Source organism: Rattus norvegicus, chromosome 13 (assembly GCF_021556685.1).
Source record: "Rattus norvegicus strain SHRSP/BbbUtx chromosome 13, alternate assembly SHRSP_T2T, whole genome shotgun sequence".
NCBI lineage: Eukaryota > Metazoa > Chordata > Mammalia > Rodentia > Muridae > Rattus > Rattus norvegicus.
Window position 1 is genome coordinate 57,923,982 of NC_141546.1, and position 13,113 is coordinate 57,937,094.

The 13,113-nt window shown below is 35.2% G+C and overlaps 1 protein-coding gene across 1 annotated transcript in view; it reads right to left on the reverse strand.

The window, feature by feature from the left end:
- The window catches only part of Cdc73 (cell division cycle 73), a 92,423-nt gene that overhangs the window by 54,202 nt on the left and 25,108 nt on the right, over window positions 1–13,113 (reverse strand). The window contains 3 exon segments of the mRNA NM_001024769.1: window positions 4,776–4,840; window positions 7,149–7,227; window positions 8,540–8,638. Of these exon segments, the coding sequence (NP_001019940.1) occupies window positions 4,776–4,840; window positions 7,149–7,227; window positions 8,540–8,638 (243 nt within the window).

Sequence of the window (13,113 nt, forward strand, 5' to 3'; positions counted from 1 at the left end):
GGAATCTCAGAATCCTTTTGATGTGCATTTCCCTGATGACTAAGTACATATATGTGGGTGACTTTATTTGACACTCTAGCAATGGGGAAATGGAATCTGAAGTGGCCACCTCCTGTAGCCAGGCAGGACCCCCCCCCCCCCCACTGAAGGGATAAGAATACCAACTCACACATAAAACTTTCAACCCAAAATGTGTCCTATCTACAAGAAATGTAGGGTCAAAGATGGAGCAGAGACTAAGGGAACAGTCAACCAATAACCAGCCCTACTTGGCCCATCCCAAGGGCAAGCGCCAATTCCTGACACCATCATTGACACTCTGTTATGCTTGAATACAAGACCCTAGCTTAACTGTTTTTTGAGAGGCTCTACCCAGTAGCTAACAGAAACAGATGCAGAAGCCCATAGCTAAACACTGGACAGAGCTTAGGAAGTTTTATGGAAGAGTTGGGGAAGGATCCAGGGTCCCAGAAAGGACAGGAATTTCACAGGAAAACCAATAGAGTCAACTAACCTGGACCCCTAGGGGCTCTCAGAGACTGACCAACCAACCAAAGAGCATACACAGGCTGGACCAACCCTCCCCCAGACCCTGTACATATGTGGGTTCCCCAACAACTGGAGCAAAGGCTGTCCCTAAAACTGTTGCTTGTCTGTGGATTCCATTTCCCTAACTGGGCTGCCACATTGGGCCTCAGTGGAAGAGGAGAATCTAGCTCTGCAGAGACTGTGATGTGCCAAGGGTGGATGGGCTCCACCCAAGAGGAGAATGGGAGGGGAAATAGAGAAGGGACTGTGTGAGGTAGGGACCGGGAGACACAGGAAACATATTGATTGGGATGTTAACTAAATAATTAGTGGAAAAATTTTACATTCTCTACCACAAAAAAACTATTTGATCTATTGTTTCTTAAAACATTAAAGAATTCCAGGAACCTATTTGGGGGGAAAGCTACATCAAAGAACTCTGAGGACATTTGTGTACCTTGTGCCTCTGGGGTCATTAATGACAAACCAAAAGTACACCTTGACATATCTAAGTCAAAAGTCAACCAGAAGCTAGGTGAAGCAACATGTACGTAACTAAACAGCAGCTCTGGGGGAGGCTGAGACAGGAGGAGATCCCTGACCAGGAAATACAAGGTTAGTGTGATCAACCAAGTGAGTTTCCTTTAGAAAGTAGTAGACATGGGGCTGGGGATTTAGCTCAGTGGTAGAGCGCTTGCCTAGGAAGCGCAAGGCCCTGGGTTCGGTCCCCAGCTCCGAAAAAAAGAACCAAAAAAAAAAAAAAAAAGTAGTAGCCATGTCTTTAATCTTAGTCAGGAGGCAGACGCAGGTGAATAATTTAAGAGTTTGAGGATATCCTGGTCCATATCCATACAGCAAATTCTAGCCAGTCGAGGCTACACACATAGTGAAACCTTGTCTTAAGAAACCAATACCAAATTACAATTTAAAAAAAAATAAAAAACGAAATTTCCCACCTCAGAAAAAGAAAAGGTTAACCAGAATTTACCACACAAAATTGTACCTTAAAGGTATACGCACATGTGCACCTCAGAGCAGGAGTGCACAAAAGTCTTGGATCTCCTGAAGCTGTAAGTGCAAGCTGGTATGATTGGCCAAACCTGGGTGGTAGGAACCAAACTGGGGTCCTCAGGAAGGGCAACAAGTGCTCTTAACCATTGAACCATCTCTCAAGTTCCACAATACCTTATAGTTTATTATGAAAATATTTGCCATGACCTTTATTTATATAAAATGTCTTAGTAACTTAGAGCTATGATTACTAAAATACAAGCCTGTCTACCACATACAGAAAAAAGATACTGTAAAAAATTATTAATATACAAATTAAGATGTGTGTCAAGAGAACTCTGATACTGAAGTTCAAAATTACAAAGATTAATTCTAATGTAGATCAATCCTAACTTCAGAAATTACATGAACTAATAAGCATATCAGAACTTTTAAGAATAACATTATCAAGTATGAATCATACACATAACAGAAAGGAAGTCATATGTGGGCAATGAATCCTTTTACATTTAATATGCACTTGTCCGTCTTGATAGTATAAAAAAATTTCTGAAGGAAAAAAGGTAAGAAGTTGTCGCTGCTCACAAATGACAATTTCAAAACAGAAAAAAAAAGAAAAAATACTAAACTGGAAGGATAAGTTTTAGAAATAACTAAAAACAAACACTTATCTAAACATTACTTGTTTATGTATTTCTTGTCTAGTAAACACTGAATCAAATTCAAAGCCAGGCATGGTGGCAAACACCTTTAAGCCCAGTACTTGGGAGGCAGAGGCAGGCAGGTCTCCATGAGATCAAGGTTAGCCTGGTCTACAAAGCAAATTCTAGGACAGACAGGGCTACATATTGAGTCCCTGTCTTGAAAGAAGCAACACAGAGAAATTCTGTCTCAAAAACAACAACAACAACAACAAAAAGTAGCAGATTCAAAATATTTACTAAAGTAATAAAACTATCCATAACTATCCATTTGATCACTTTTAGTCTTCTTGGTACATTCCAAAACAATCCCTTTTTATTAGTCTGTGTGTGTGTGTGTGTGTGTGTGTGTGTGTGTGTGTGTGTGTGTGTGTGTGTGTGTAATTATTTTTCAAACTCACACTGTATATTTACTTAAAATTCACTGGTTACATTTAAACGCTATTATAATAAAACAAATATCATGGCACTGAGAGCTATGAAACAGAAAGAAAGAAAGAAAGAAAGAAAGAAAGAAAGAAAGAAAGAAAGAAAGAAAGAAAGAGAGAGAGAGAGAGAGAGAGAGAGAGGGGGAGGGAGGGAGGGAGGGAGGGAGGGAGAGAGAGAGAGAGAGGGAGGGAGGGAGAGAGAGAGAGAGAAAAGAAAAGAAAAGAAAAGAAAAGAAAAGAAAAGAAAAGAAAAGAAAAGAAAGGGAGGAAAGAGAGAGAGACCGACCTTAACTATTAATGGTTACCTAAAAGTAACTTCAGTTCCCTGGCAATTCACTTTGGGAATCAGCAACAGAAAAATTCTGTCTCCAAGAAAGCAGTTAACTGAATTACATAGAATGTCACTCAAGCCAGGAACAAAGGCAATTGCCTTAGGACCAGCTCTTGGGAGGCAGTGTATCTCTGTGAGTTCAAGGCTGGTCTGGTCTACACAGTGAGTTCTAGGCCAGTCACAACCACATAGTAAGACCTTTTTTAAAAATATAAACAAACAAATAAATAAGCAAACAAATAAAGAATTTAAATTAGACCTTATTAGTAATTACATTCTGGTTACAAAAGAACAAATGGCATAAGATGCCTATATTAAGTTTTTACTACTTTTGTTCTTGATCCCTAATCTGGCCTTATTGTCTACTAAATAAGCTTTTAATCTTGTTGCTCCTTCAGGAAATGCTCTCCTGACAGGAATTGCTCAAGTCCTACCTCAGAGAGCAGGCTTTTTGAAGTAATTTCACCTGTAGTATTCAGAACTGAACACCTAAACACAAATACTCAATAAACTATTGAATGAATTTGTAAGCCTATACACAGTTTCAATAATGCAATACGAAACAAATCTGATACTTTAAAAACAAGTAAATATATTAGCAAAATACTAATTTTTTATAGAATTCCAATTTGAAGTTTAAAAATAAATTCAAACTTCTTCACAATTTTTATGGCAAATTCTTAGTGTAAAGATTAAATCTTGGGGTTGGGGATTTAGCTCAGTGGTAGAGCGCTTGCCTAGCAACCACAAGGCCCTGGGTTCGGTCCCCAGCTCCGAAAAAAAGAAAGAAAAAGAAAAAAAAAAAAAAAGATTAAATCTTAACTATTATTTTCTGTCATGTGACATCTATAAGTCTCTGACAATTCACAAGCAAGGACAAAACTAAGTAATGTTCTTAGTTCTAAAGTACATAAACACTTAATGCATATGCATAGATTATTTTTAAAGTATAAGGGCTATGCATCAGGATATAAAAATACAAAATGACATTAATAGTATACCCGACTTACATCATCAAATACTATCATTTACTACATAATAATTAGAAGTGTTAAGGAGAAGTTGGCCAAGCTATTTCTGAATAGCTACTACTGTTCCAGCTACTCAGGAAGTTGGAGTTCAAGCCTTCTTTAAGTCCAAATGAAAACAATATAGAAAGAGTCATAAAGACAGTGTAGGGGGACTCATCAGACACAAGAGTGAGAAAGGAGACGGAAAGAGAGAAGGAGAAAGGATTGAAAAGAAAAAAAAGAGGGAAAACAAAAGAAAAAAACAAATGAGCTAGCTAAAAGTCTTTGAATCATTCATGAATATATAAACATTTGGTTCCATCAAGAGTTTTAATAAGCATTCCCTCAAGTACTACTCTCTATTTACTAATTTAATTTGGCTAATCTGGAGACTGATCCCATGTCATTGAGCAGTCTGAACATCTAGTGCCATTCTAATTTTTCCAAAGTGAATTACATTTTAAAGAACATAAGACATTAGATTTTTAAAAAATAGCCAGTATAATCTTTAACAACATCCCAATGACACAGCATAATGTAATCATAGTTGCAATTAGTCAAAATACATATAAATTCTGCTCAGATTAGAAAGAAAAAAAAAGCATAACACTAATGAATAACATATCTATCACACAAATCTATTAACACTACAATGGTCATTAAAAATAAATATTTCAAGGAAAAAACGCTAGAGAATAAAAATTTACCATCTGCTACTCACATAAAACACCTGGAACCAACAAGCCCTGCAGTCATAACAACTTACCGTGACAGATTTCAGCGTCATGCCATGGTAGGTACCCATAGTATCGATCTTAAAACCTTCCGTTTCTACAAAGACAAAGAATCTACTATGATTTATGTATTTCAAGATTAAAATTTCAATCACAATTTACATTACAACTAACATAATAAAGCCTTGAATATACTATACAGTTTATCAAATATTTCAAAGGATTAAAAATCCTAAGACACTTGCAAAAATATATTCAATAAATGCCAAAACACTTATTGCATAGAATCTGGTTCAGATTACCTTTCAAATTTTGTTTTTAAAAAGTCACACCAAAGAACTAGAAAGAAGGCTCAGCAGTTATGAGCAGTAGCTATGTTTGGAAAAAAAACAAACAGGTAAAATTCCCAGCCCCCACTATCAGCCCACAACTACTTTAACTTCAGTGTCAGGGAATCTGATTCCCTCTTGGGCTCCATGAACACCAGGCACATATGTGGTGCACAGACACATATAAGCAAAACATCCAAATACATAAAAATGAAATAAAAAAATTAAATACTAAACAAAAAAACAGAATAGCCTTATTTTTACTACTAGCTACTAAATGGTTTATATACTAAAAGTATATAAAATAGGAAATTCCTAAATTACAAAAACTTTGGTTCCAAAGTATAATCTAAGGGATATATTGTTATACACTGAGTAGAAACTGGTGCTCTAACAAGAGTTTTTAGGTACGCAAGTGCAACATGCTGTCTCCTTCCTCGCTCCTTCCCCCTCTCCCTCTCTCCCCTAAAATTAAACATTTAACTCTATACATACATACCACTTTAGCTTTCACTCTTGTTATGGTCAATTAACTAATGGCAGTCAATTTGGGTGTTTGACAATATTTTACCAGGTGAAAGAATGATATAAACATACGGTATGTATGTTATTGAAATAAAATATGCACTCCTTAAATTCCATCAAGGTTACGTGACTATCAGTGAAAGAAATTTAATTGAAAAATTGTTTTCATAGAGTATATGTTCTAATCTTCTTATGAAAGCTCATACAGCAAGTATTTGTGCAAACTAGAGTCCATATGCCTTTGTGTCTGTCATCTGTAAGATTTTGCAGTTGTGGTGTAGAAACAAGAAGAATCTATGTGTATACTTGGAGAAGCTAGAGTTGGGCTTTATAAAATTAGATATGCTATGAAGAGCTTTATGTAATTCATTCCTTCCAAAACACCAAAGTGAATAAAAGATGGATCCCTATCTTTCTGTGGCACCTTTATCTGGTAAATAAAGTCAGCACACACAATCCTTTTTAAAAAGTTGCCCAGAGACTTCAGATAATACAGAAAAAGATAGCAAATGTTCAGTTGTTTCTATCTCAAATCTTCCTAAGGGCAGTCAAGATGAGTGAAGTTATCAAGTGAAACTAGTGAAAGTTTACCTCACTAACATTCTGCTTATCAGAAGTGGCTCCCAATTATATTAGCTACAGTGTCAATCAGGCTGTCACAAAATAAGCTCTCACACTTTGCTGCAAGTCTATGCTTGGAGCATAACTATGAATGTACATTCATAGTTAGGGAAATTAACACATGACATTTTACATCCCCAAATTTTTTATATTCAAAACTAGCATCAATAATAGCAAACATTTGTGAGTAGTTTATTATATTATCAAATATTACACTAGGAACTTCATCTTTAGCACCAGGTTTATCCCCAAAGTAACTATGAAATAAGTTGATAATACTATTAATAAATATTTAATTAGAGATGTGAAATAAGAGAACACAGTCCAAATAACAATAAAATCTACACAAAAATTAACTGAGACACACACAAACCACCTGGATCCAGAATCAAAGATACAACAAGTGGTTAACCAACTTTGTTCTTGTAAAGTCCAAATACTATTTTTAGGTATTGCAGAATGACCTCTGTCAAAACTACTCATCAGAGCTGTCAGCTATAGATAACACATAAATGAATAAATATGGCTAGATTTAAGCAACAATAACAAAAAAAGCTTTTATTACAAAAAGAGATGACTGAACTAGACTTGTACTACGGAAGTTAATTAACAAGCCTTATTCTTTTTTTTAAAATATGAGTACACTTCAGACACACCAGAAGAGGGCATGTGATTCCATTACAGATGGTTGAGATCTTAACTGTTGAGCCATGTCCCCAGCCCTGACAAGCGTTATTCTTTTCTTTTTTTTTTTTTTTCTTTTTTTTTTTTTTTTTTTTTTCGGAGCTGGGGACCGAACCCAGGGTCTTGCGCAAGCGCTCTACCACTGAGCTAAATCCCCAACCCCAAGCGTTATTCTTAAATATCACGCTATACTACCACTAAAGTTCATCATGACCATGATTAGAAGACACAGGATAAGCAACTTACCTTCTTTGCCTTTGAATCTTTCTTGGTCATATCTGTTGTAGGCAGCTGGAATAGGCTGTTTTGTACGCAATGTAGGATCCTAGAAAAAAAGTTGCTAGTTAATATCTTTAAGTATTACTTATTTAACACTCACAATGAAAAACTGATAGGGCACTTATAAAATAACTGTAATTATCAATACGGCACAGAAGACAGAATGTAGTAAGTAAACTACTTGGCATTGATGACTAGGAATCAATATTCAATATTATATTTGCTGTCTGAAAATGACCATCTCTCCAGTCATGGTGGCACACACCTTCAATCTCAGCACTCAGGAGGCAGGGGCAGGCAGATCTCTGTGAGTTCACAGCCAGTCTGGTCTACAAAACGAGTCTAGGACAGCCAGGGCTGTTACAGAGAAACCCTGTCTCCAAAAATTAAAATGACCATCATTACACCAAGGAATAAAAACAATTTCAAGTATGTTTCTATCAAAAGTGCAGAAATAATATTATAAGCAGATGCATTTTAATTGCTTAAATAACTTTATGAAATACTATTCTCTCCCTAATGGTAATCTGAACAAAGTGACTTCTAAGACAAAGCCAGGGCTCAGAGAAACCCTGTCTCAGAAAACAAAAAAGAAACAAAGAAAAAAAAATTGTAGAAAGCCAACTAAAAATACATTCAAATATTACCAATAATTTAGCATCAGTAAACATTACCCACGAATGATATCATGAATGAAATTACTAATAACTTTCAAGGCCATGTTTAGTGCTATCAAATTTTTTCCAAATTCTACATCAAATTGAATCAATTTGACTTGTACTTTTCGCCTTTGTTAAGTCTTGAGAACAAGTAGGAAGATAGCAAACTAGAGAGTATTTCTGAATTTCAATAGAGATTCTATGTCATGCATGAATTTAGGGTTTGGAGGGTTCTAAGTAAGACCTCAGTGAACCATCAGAAGAGCTAAAGCTGAGGTACAATCAAAGGACTATGGTCTTTGATTTGATACAAAGGAAAAACAAACATGCCAAGATGAACGGTCTAAAAGACAGCAAACAAGAAGTCCAAACTCAAAGGTCCCAATGATTTATATTTTTAAGAATATTTACACTTTTCTCAACTAATAAATAGGCCAGCTATGGTTAACCTAAAATAATTACTTAGAAGGCTTTTCCTAATTAACTCCTTCCTTTTCATACTCTTGCCCAGGTATTTCTCAAGAAACCCAAAATTACTGCTGAAATAACTTTCTAAAAGTGGAGAGGGTCTTTAAAACATGTTGAAGTAACAAAACTTTAAAACAGACTGATGTAAAATGTTTAAAATGTAAACATTACAACACAAAAATACAAACAGAATTGGCACTTTCTTAAAACACAATATAAGCAGATTCTTACCACAGGGGCTGCATTTGGAGCTGGCCGTTGTTCGGGGGCACGCCCTTCTTCTCTGGCTTTTACTGATTGAAGAATTGCGAAAATATTCTTTGAAAAATTCTAAAACATAAAAAGAGTCTAATTAAACCCAGCATACATGTGCAAAGGTTTATCCATTCACTGATTTATATTAAAACTTTCTTCCTACTAGGTTTTCCTAATTCATAAGGTACTGTAATGGCTATGGTTTGGAAATGGTCTGTCTCCCAAACACTCCTATGCTAGATAGCTATTCCTAAGCATGGGAATATGGAGGTGGAGGAGCCTTTAAAAAATGCAGCCCAATGAGGAATAATTATGTTATCTGGTAACTGTTATGAGAAAGGACTGACGCTGCATTTAGTTTAGTTCTCTGTGCTGTTACCAAAAGGTGGAGCTGTCCAATCTTCCAGTTTCAATCTCCAAAACTTGAGCTAAATTAAGTATCTTTTGTCCTCACTGATGTAAGGGCCTGATGCTAGGCCCTTACACAGTCAAGCAGATATTCTACATTAGCCTAGATTCCCTGGCCCTAACCTTCTATGAAGCTCCTATCTTGGGTATTTGAGTCAAAAGAAAACAAGGTGATACAATTACACATAAAAATAGAAGCCAACTATTTTGAGAGTGGCTACTACAAATCGTACTTAGAACAATTAAATACAACTTGTATTATTCTGCATCTACTTAAATATATAACCAAGAAAAAAGTAAGCATTTAAATGTTAACAGATTTGTTTTAAAGGGGACTACTAAATCCTCAAAGTGCAATAAATTCTAATTCCTTTGCTACATTCAGATTGCCACAGATTTCCTAAAATGCTCAAAGGTTACAGATACCTGTAGGAGCCACTGTATATTTTTCAAATCTGAAAAGGTGGAAAATAATCACAAATAAGCTTGTCTATGAATATCTAACCTGCTGACTAGGTGATTACTCCTCCCTCCCTTCCTTCCTTCCGTCCTTCCTTCCTTCCTCCCTCCCTTCCTTCCTCCCATCCTTCCTTCCTTCCAGATAGCCTCCTTTGTACCCTAATTGCTCTCCCCTGAGTCTTTACCTAATAACTAACAGTATCCCCCAATGGCTAAGAATACTCTGGGACTCTAGCCCCTACCAATCATCCAATGGTTTAAGGGATATGTGAGTATCTACTGCAAACTACTTTAACTGACACGGAAGTCTAATGATAATCAACAAACACATGGTTCCTGTTCTCATGTACCTCAAATATAACAAAATTCTCTTTAGAAATGAAGCATTCTGGGGCAAGGTACCTCAACAAGTAAAACACTTGTAAAACAATCCTTTCTCCAAGTTCAATCATTAGAACATAGGTAAAGGTAGAAGAGAATCAACTGCACAATATTATCCTTTGACCTCCTCATTTCTACCATTGCAAAATTGTGCACATGCATGTGTGTGTGTGTGTGTGTGTGCGTGTGTTGTGTGTGTTGTGTGTGTGTGTGTGTACACAAACTTATAAAGATTATTTTAAAAGAAAAAAAATCTGGGACCTCGAGAGATGGCTTAGTTAAGATTGAGTACTTTTTGTTCTCCCAGCCATGCCAAGTTCAGTGGCTAGCACCCATCCAGTTCCAGGAGGTAGAGGAGTCCTCTTCTGACCATTATGGACACCAGATATGTATATAATATGCTAACATACATGAAAACAAAACCAAAACACACATACACATAAAGTAAAAAGTCTTTTAAAGAAAAAAAAAAAAAAACCTGCTTGCTTGTCCCGCTTTATCATTCCATCTACCTTACTAGTTTTTACTATGTAATCTCTCCCACCTTTGTTCTTATTTTGTTCCTTTGTAGTCCTAGCATCAACCTCATGGCCTCCAAGTACTCTGAAATACACTTTCCACCCTCTACTTTGGATAAGTTACTTCCCCTTGCTAAATGCCTACGTTATTCATTATTCCCTATACTGGAGTATCATCTCTGTAAGGCTAAGCATCATCAATCACTGCCGAGTTTGTGCATATTAATAAATATTATGCAAAAAGTATGTACAGAAAACAAGAAGTTTAAACATTAACTATATACCACTAGTATAATTACTGTTATATTAAGTATGATACCAACTAGTTCCAGTTTCTTTACAGCAGCAGATACACATCTCAGAGCTACTTTGCCATATTGGAAACTACTGAAGACTTTAAAGGCCTTTAAGCTAAAGTCAAAATGTATCACACTAATATTAAAACTGACACATTTTTTTCAATTAGGAATTCCTTAAAAAAAGCAAGAAAGAGCCAAGATTCTATGTAAACATAACATTCTATGAAAATTATTTCTAAAATGTACCCAATAAAGTATTAAGACTAAAACTTGAAATTTTATAAGTGTACTTAATATCTGGCTTCCTAAGTGACAGCTGCATTCTGATATTGAATCTACATATCTACTATGTTATCGTGTTTGGTAAAAGATGAAGAAAATCTAGCTTCAGACAGTAAAGCTAGAAGATAGTGTTTTAGATAGCTGGATATGTTTCTTTTTGCTATCATACCAAAATAAATGGTTTCTTAAAAGATACTGCAGGTGGAAACCACATCCATAAATACTATTGCATTACTATTTTAAAGCTTATCAATCCATCTATACTTTAAATTAAATAAAATTTTTTATTCATCCACTGATCCTCAGGGAAATATCCATCACTGGTTTATACAGTTGTGCATACATCCCACTCTATCGCAATATGCAACATTTAAAAGTATGTCATTTGTTAATACTTTTATGTATTAAATTAGTTAATATTATTTATAAGTCTTATCAAAACAGTCTATGAATTAGGCTAGAAAAATCTTAGCAGAGACTTTCTAAAATTTTAATTTTCTCAGGAAAAATCATATTTTATCACTGGCAGAAAATATGATCAGTTGCTTTTCCTGCCAGACTCTTTCAAGAGAATGTCTATAAAATACTGACATCTGAAAAAACAGATATTCAAATAAAACACAATGCTTTCCTCCTTTTTGAAGTTTCTTTAGTTAGTAACCCAAGCCACAATTCAAATGCTGTTCATAAAAGCAATCACAGCTTTTTTATAAGTGTGCAGGACTACTGTTCCATTTAAATTTCACTAGGTACATTCGAGGATCACCCTTGAATTAAGGTTAAACCCAGTGAACAAAAAACACTATAATTTGCTAATAATGTTGGGTGCCCCTGCCTTGACTCATGCCAAGTACCAGCAGTTTTAGCAACCACGGCTTCTGCATCATTTTACTGCAAACATCAGCACAGCGCCAAATGCAAATCAAATCCCAGTCCTACTGCTTAAACAAGAAAATCAGATCACTTTTAAAGTGATAAACTGAATGAGAGACATAAACTCTAGAAGAATCGATCCAAATAGTATCAGCAAATTTTATATGCAAGAAATACATGTGATTATCTTCTTTGTACAGATCTCTTTATACCAAAAATTCAATAATAAATTACTTTGGTCTAAAAATATCCCCCAAAAGCTGTATGTTGCAAAATTTATTCTCAATTCAGTATTACTGAAAGGTAGAGTTTTAAAGAAGTGACTTTAAAAAAATGGATTAAATGAAGACTAAATGAATGGCTTAGTGTTTTAAGTCATTTTCTGATAAAATCATAAATTCAGCCCTCCTTTTTATTCCCTCTCTCTCACCCATGTGATACCTTCCGCCATTTTTGATGCAGTAACAAAGCCCTCATCAGATGCAGTTCCTTGATCTTGGACTTTCCAGCCTCTAGAATGGTGAACCACAGAAATGTCTATTCATTATAAATTACTCAGTCTGTGATACTCTGTTATAGCAGCTCAGAACAGAATAAAACATAATTATTTAGTGGTACAGAAATTTCTGTTTGTTATAAGTAAGTCTGTGATATTCTGTTACAGCAGCACAAAACAGAGTAAGACATTTAATATAATTTAATGATACTATAAAATGAGATTGCTTTAACTACAGTATATTAACTGTATAAGAAGAATAAGAACTTGAACTTTCTTGCTCCTTAAAATTCTGGTACTAGGTAATGATGAAGGTGAGTCTCAAGTCTACACTCGGCCAGCACTGCCGAGCCTTACAACCTGTGCTCTACAGGCATCTCCCAGGAATTCTACACGGTAAAAGGGAAGAAGTGACTCTCACAAGCTCTCTTCTGACCTCCACATGTACACTGTGACAAACGTACACACACATAAATTCCAGACTTCAAATTCAACACTCCTTTTAAGTATCTATAGATATTTTTAAAGTTTAGTAGGTGAAAACTATATAATATACCTAGAGAACAGCAGTCAAAATGTTTAATTTTGAGTTTTAAAAATATTAACTTTATTTTTAAATTGTTAATATTTATAAAAGCAAACCTTACTTCTAAACAATAGTTAAATGATTTGATTTTTATAAGATACAATGGTACCATCACTAAATTACAACACTCTTAAACTGGTACAATCCTGCCACCTAGAGTTGACAGGAAAAAGCTCATACCAACAATTTTAAATTTTAATGTTTTATATTAAAAAAAAAACCTTAAGTTTAAGACTAAGTTAAAATGA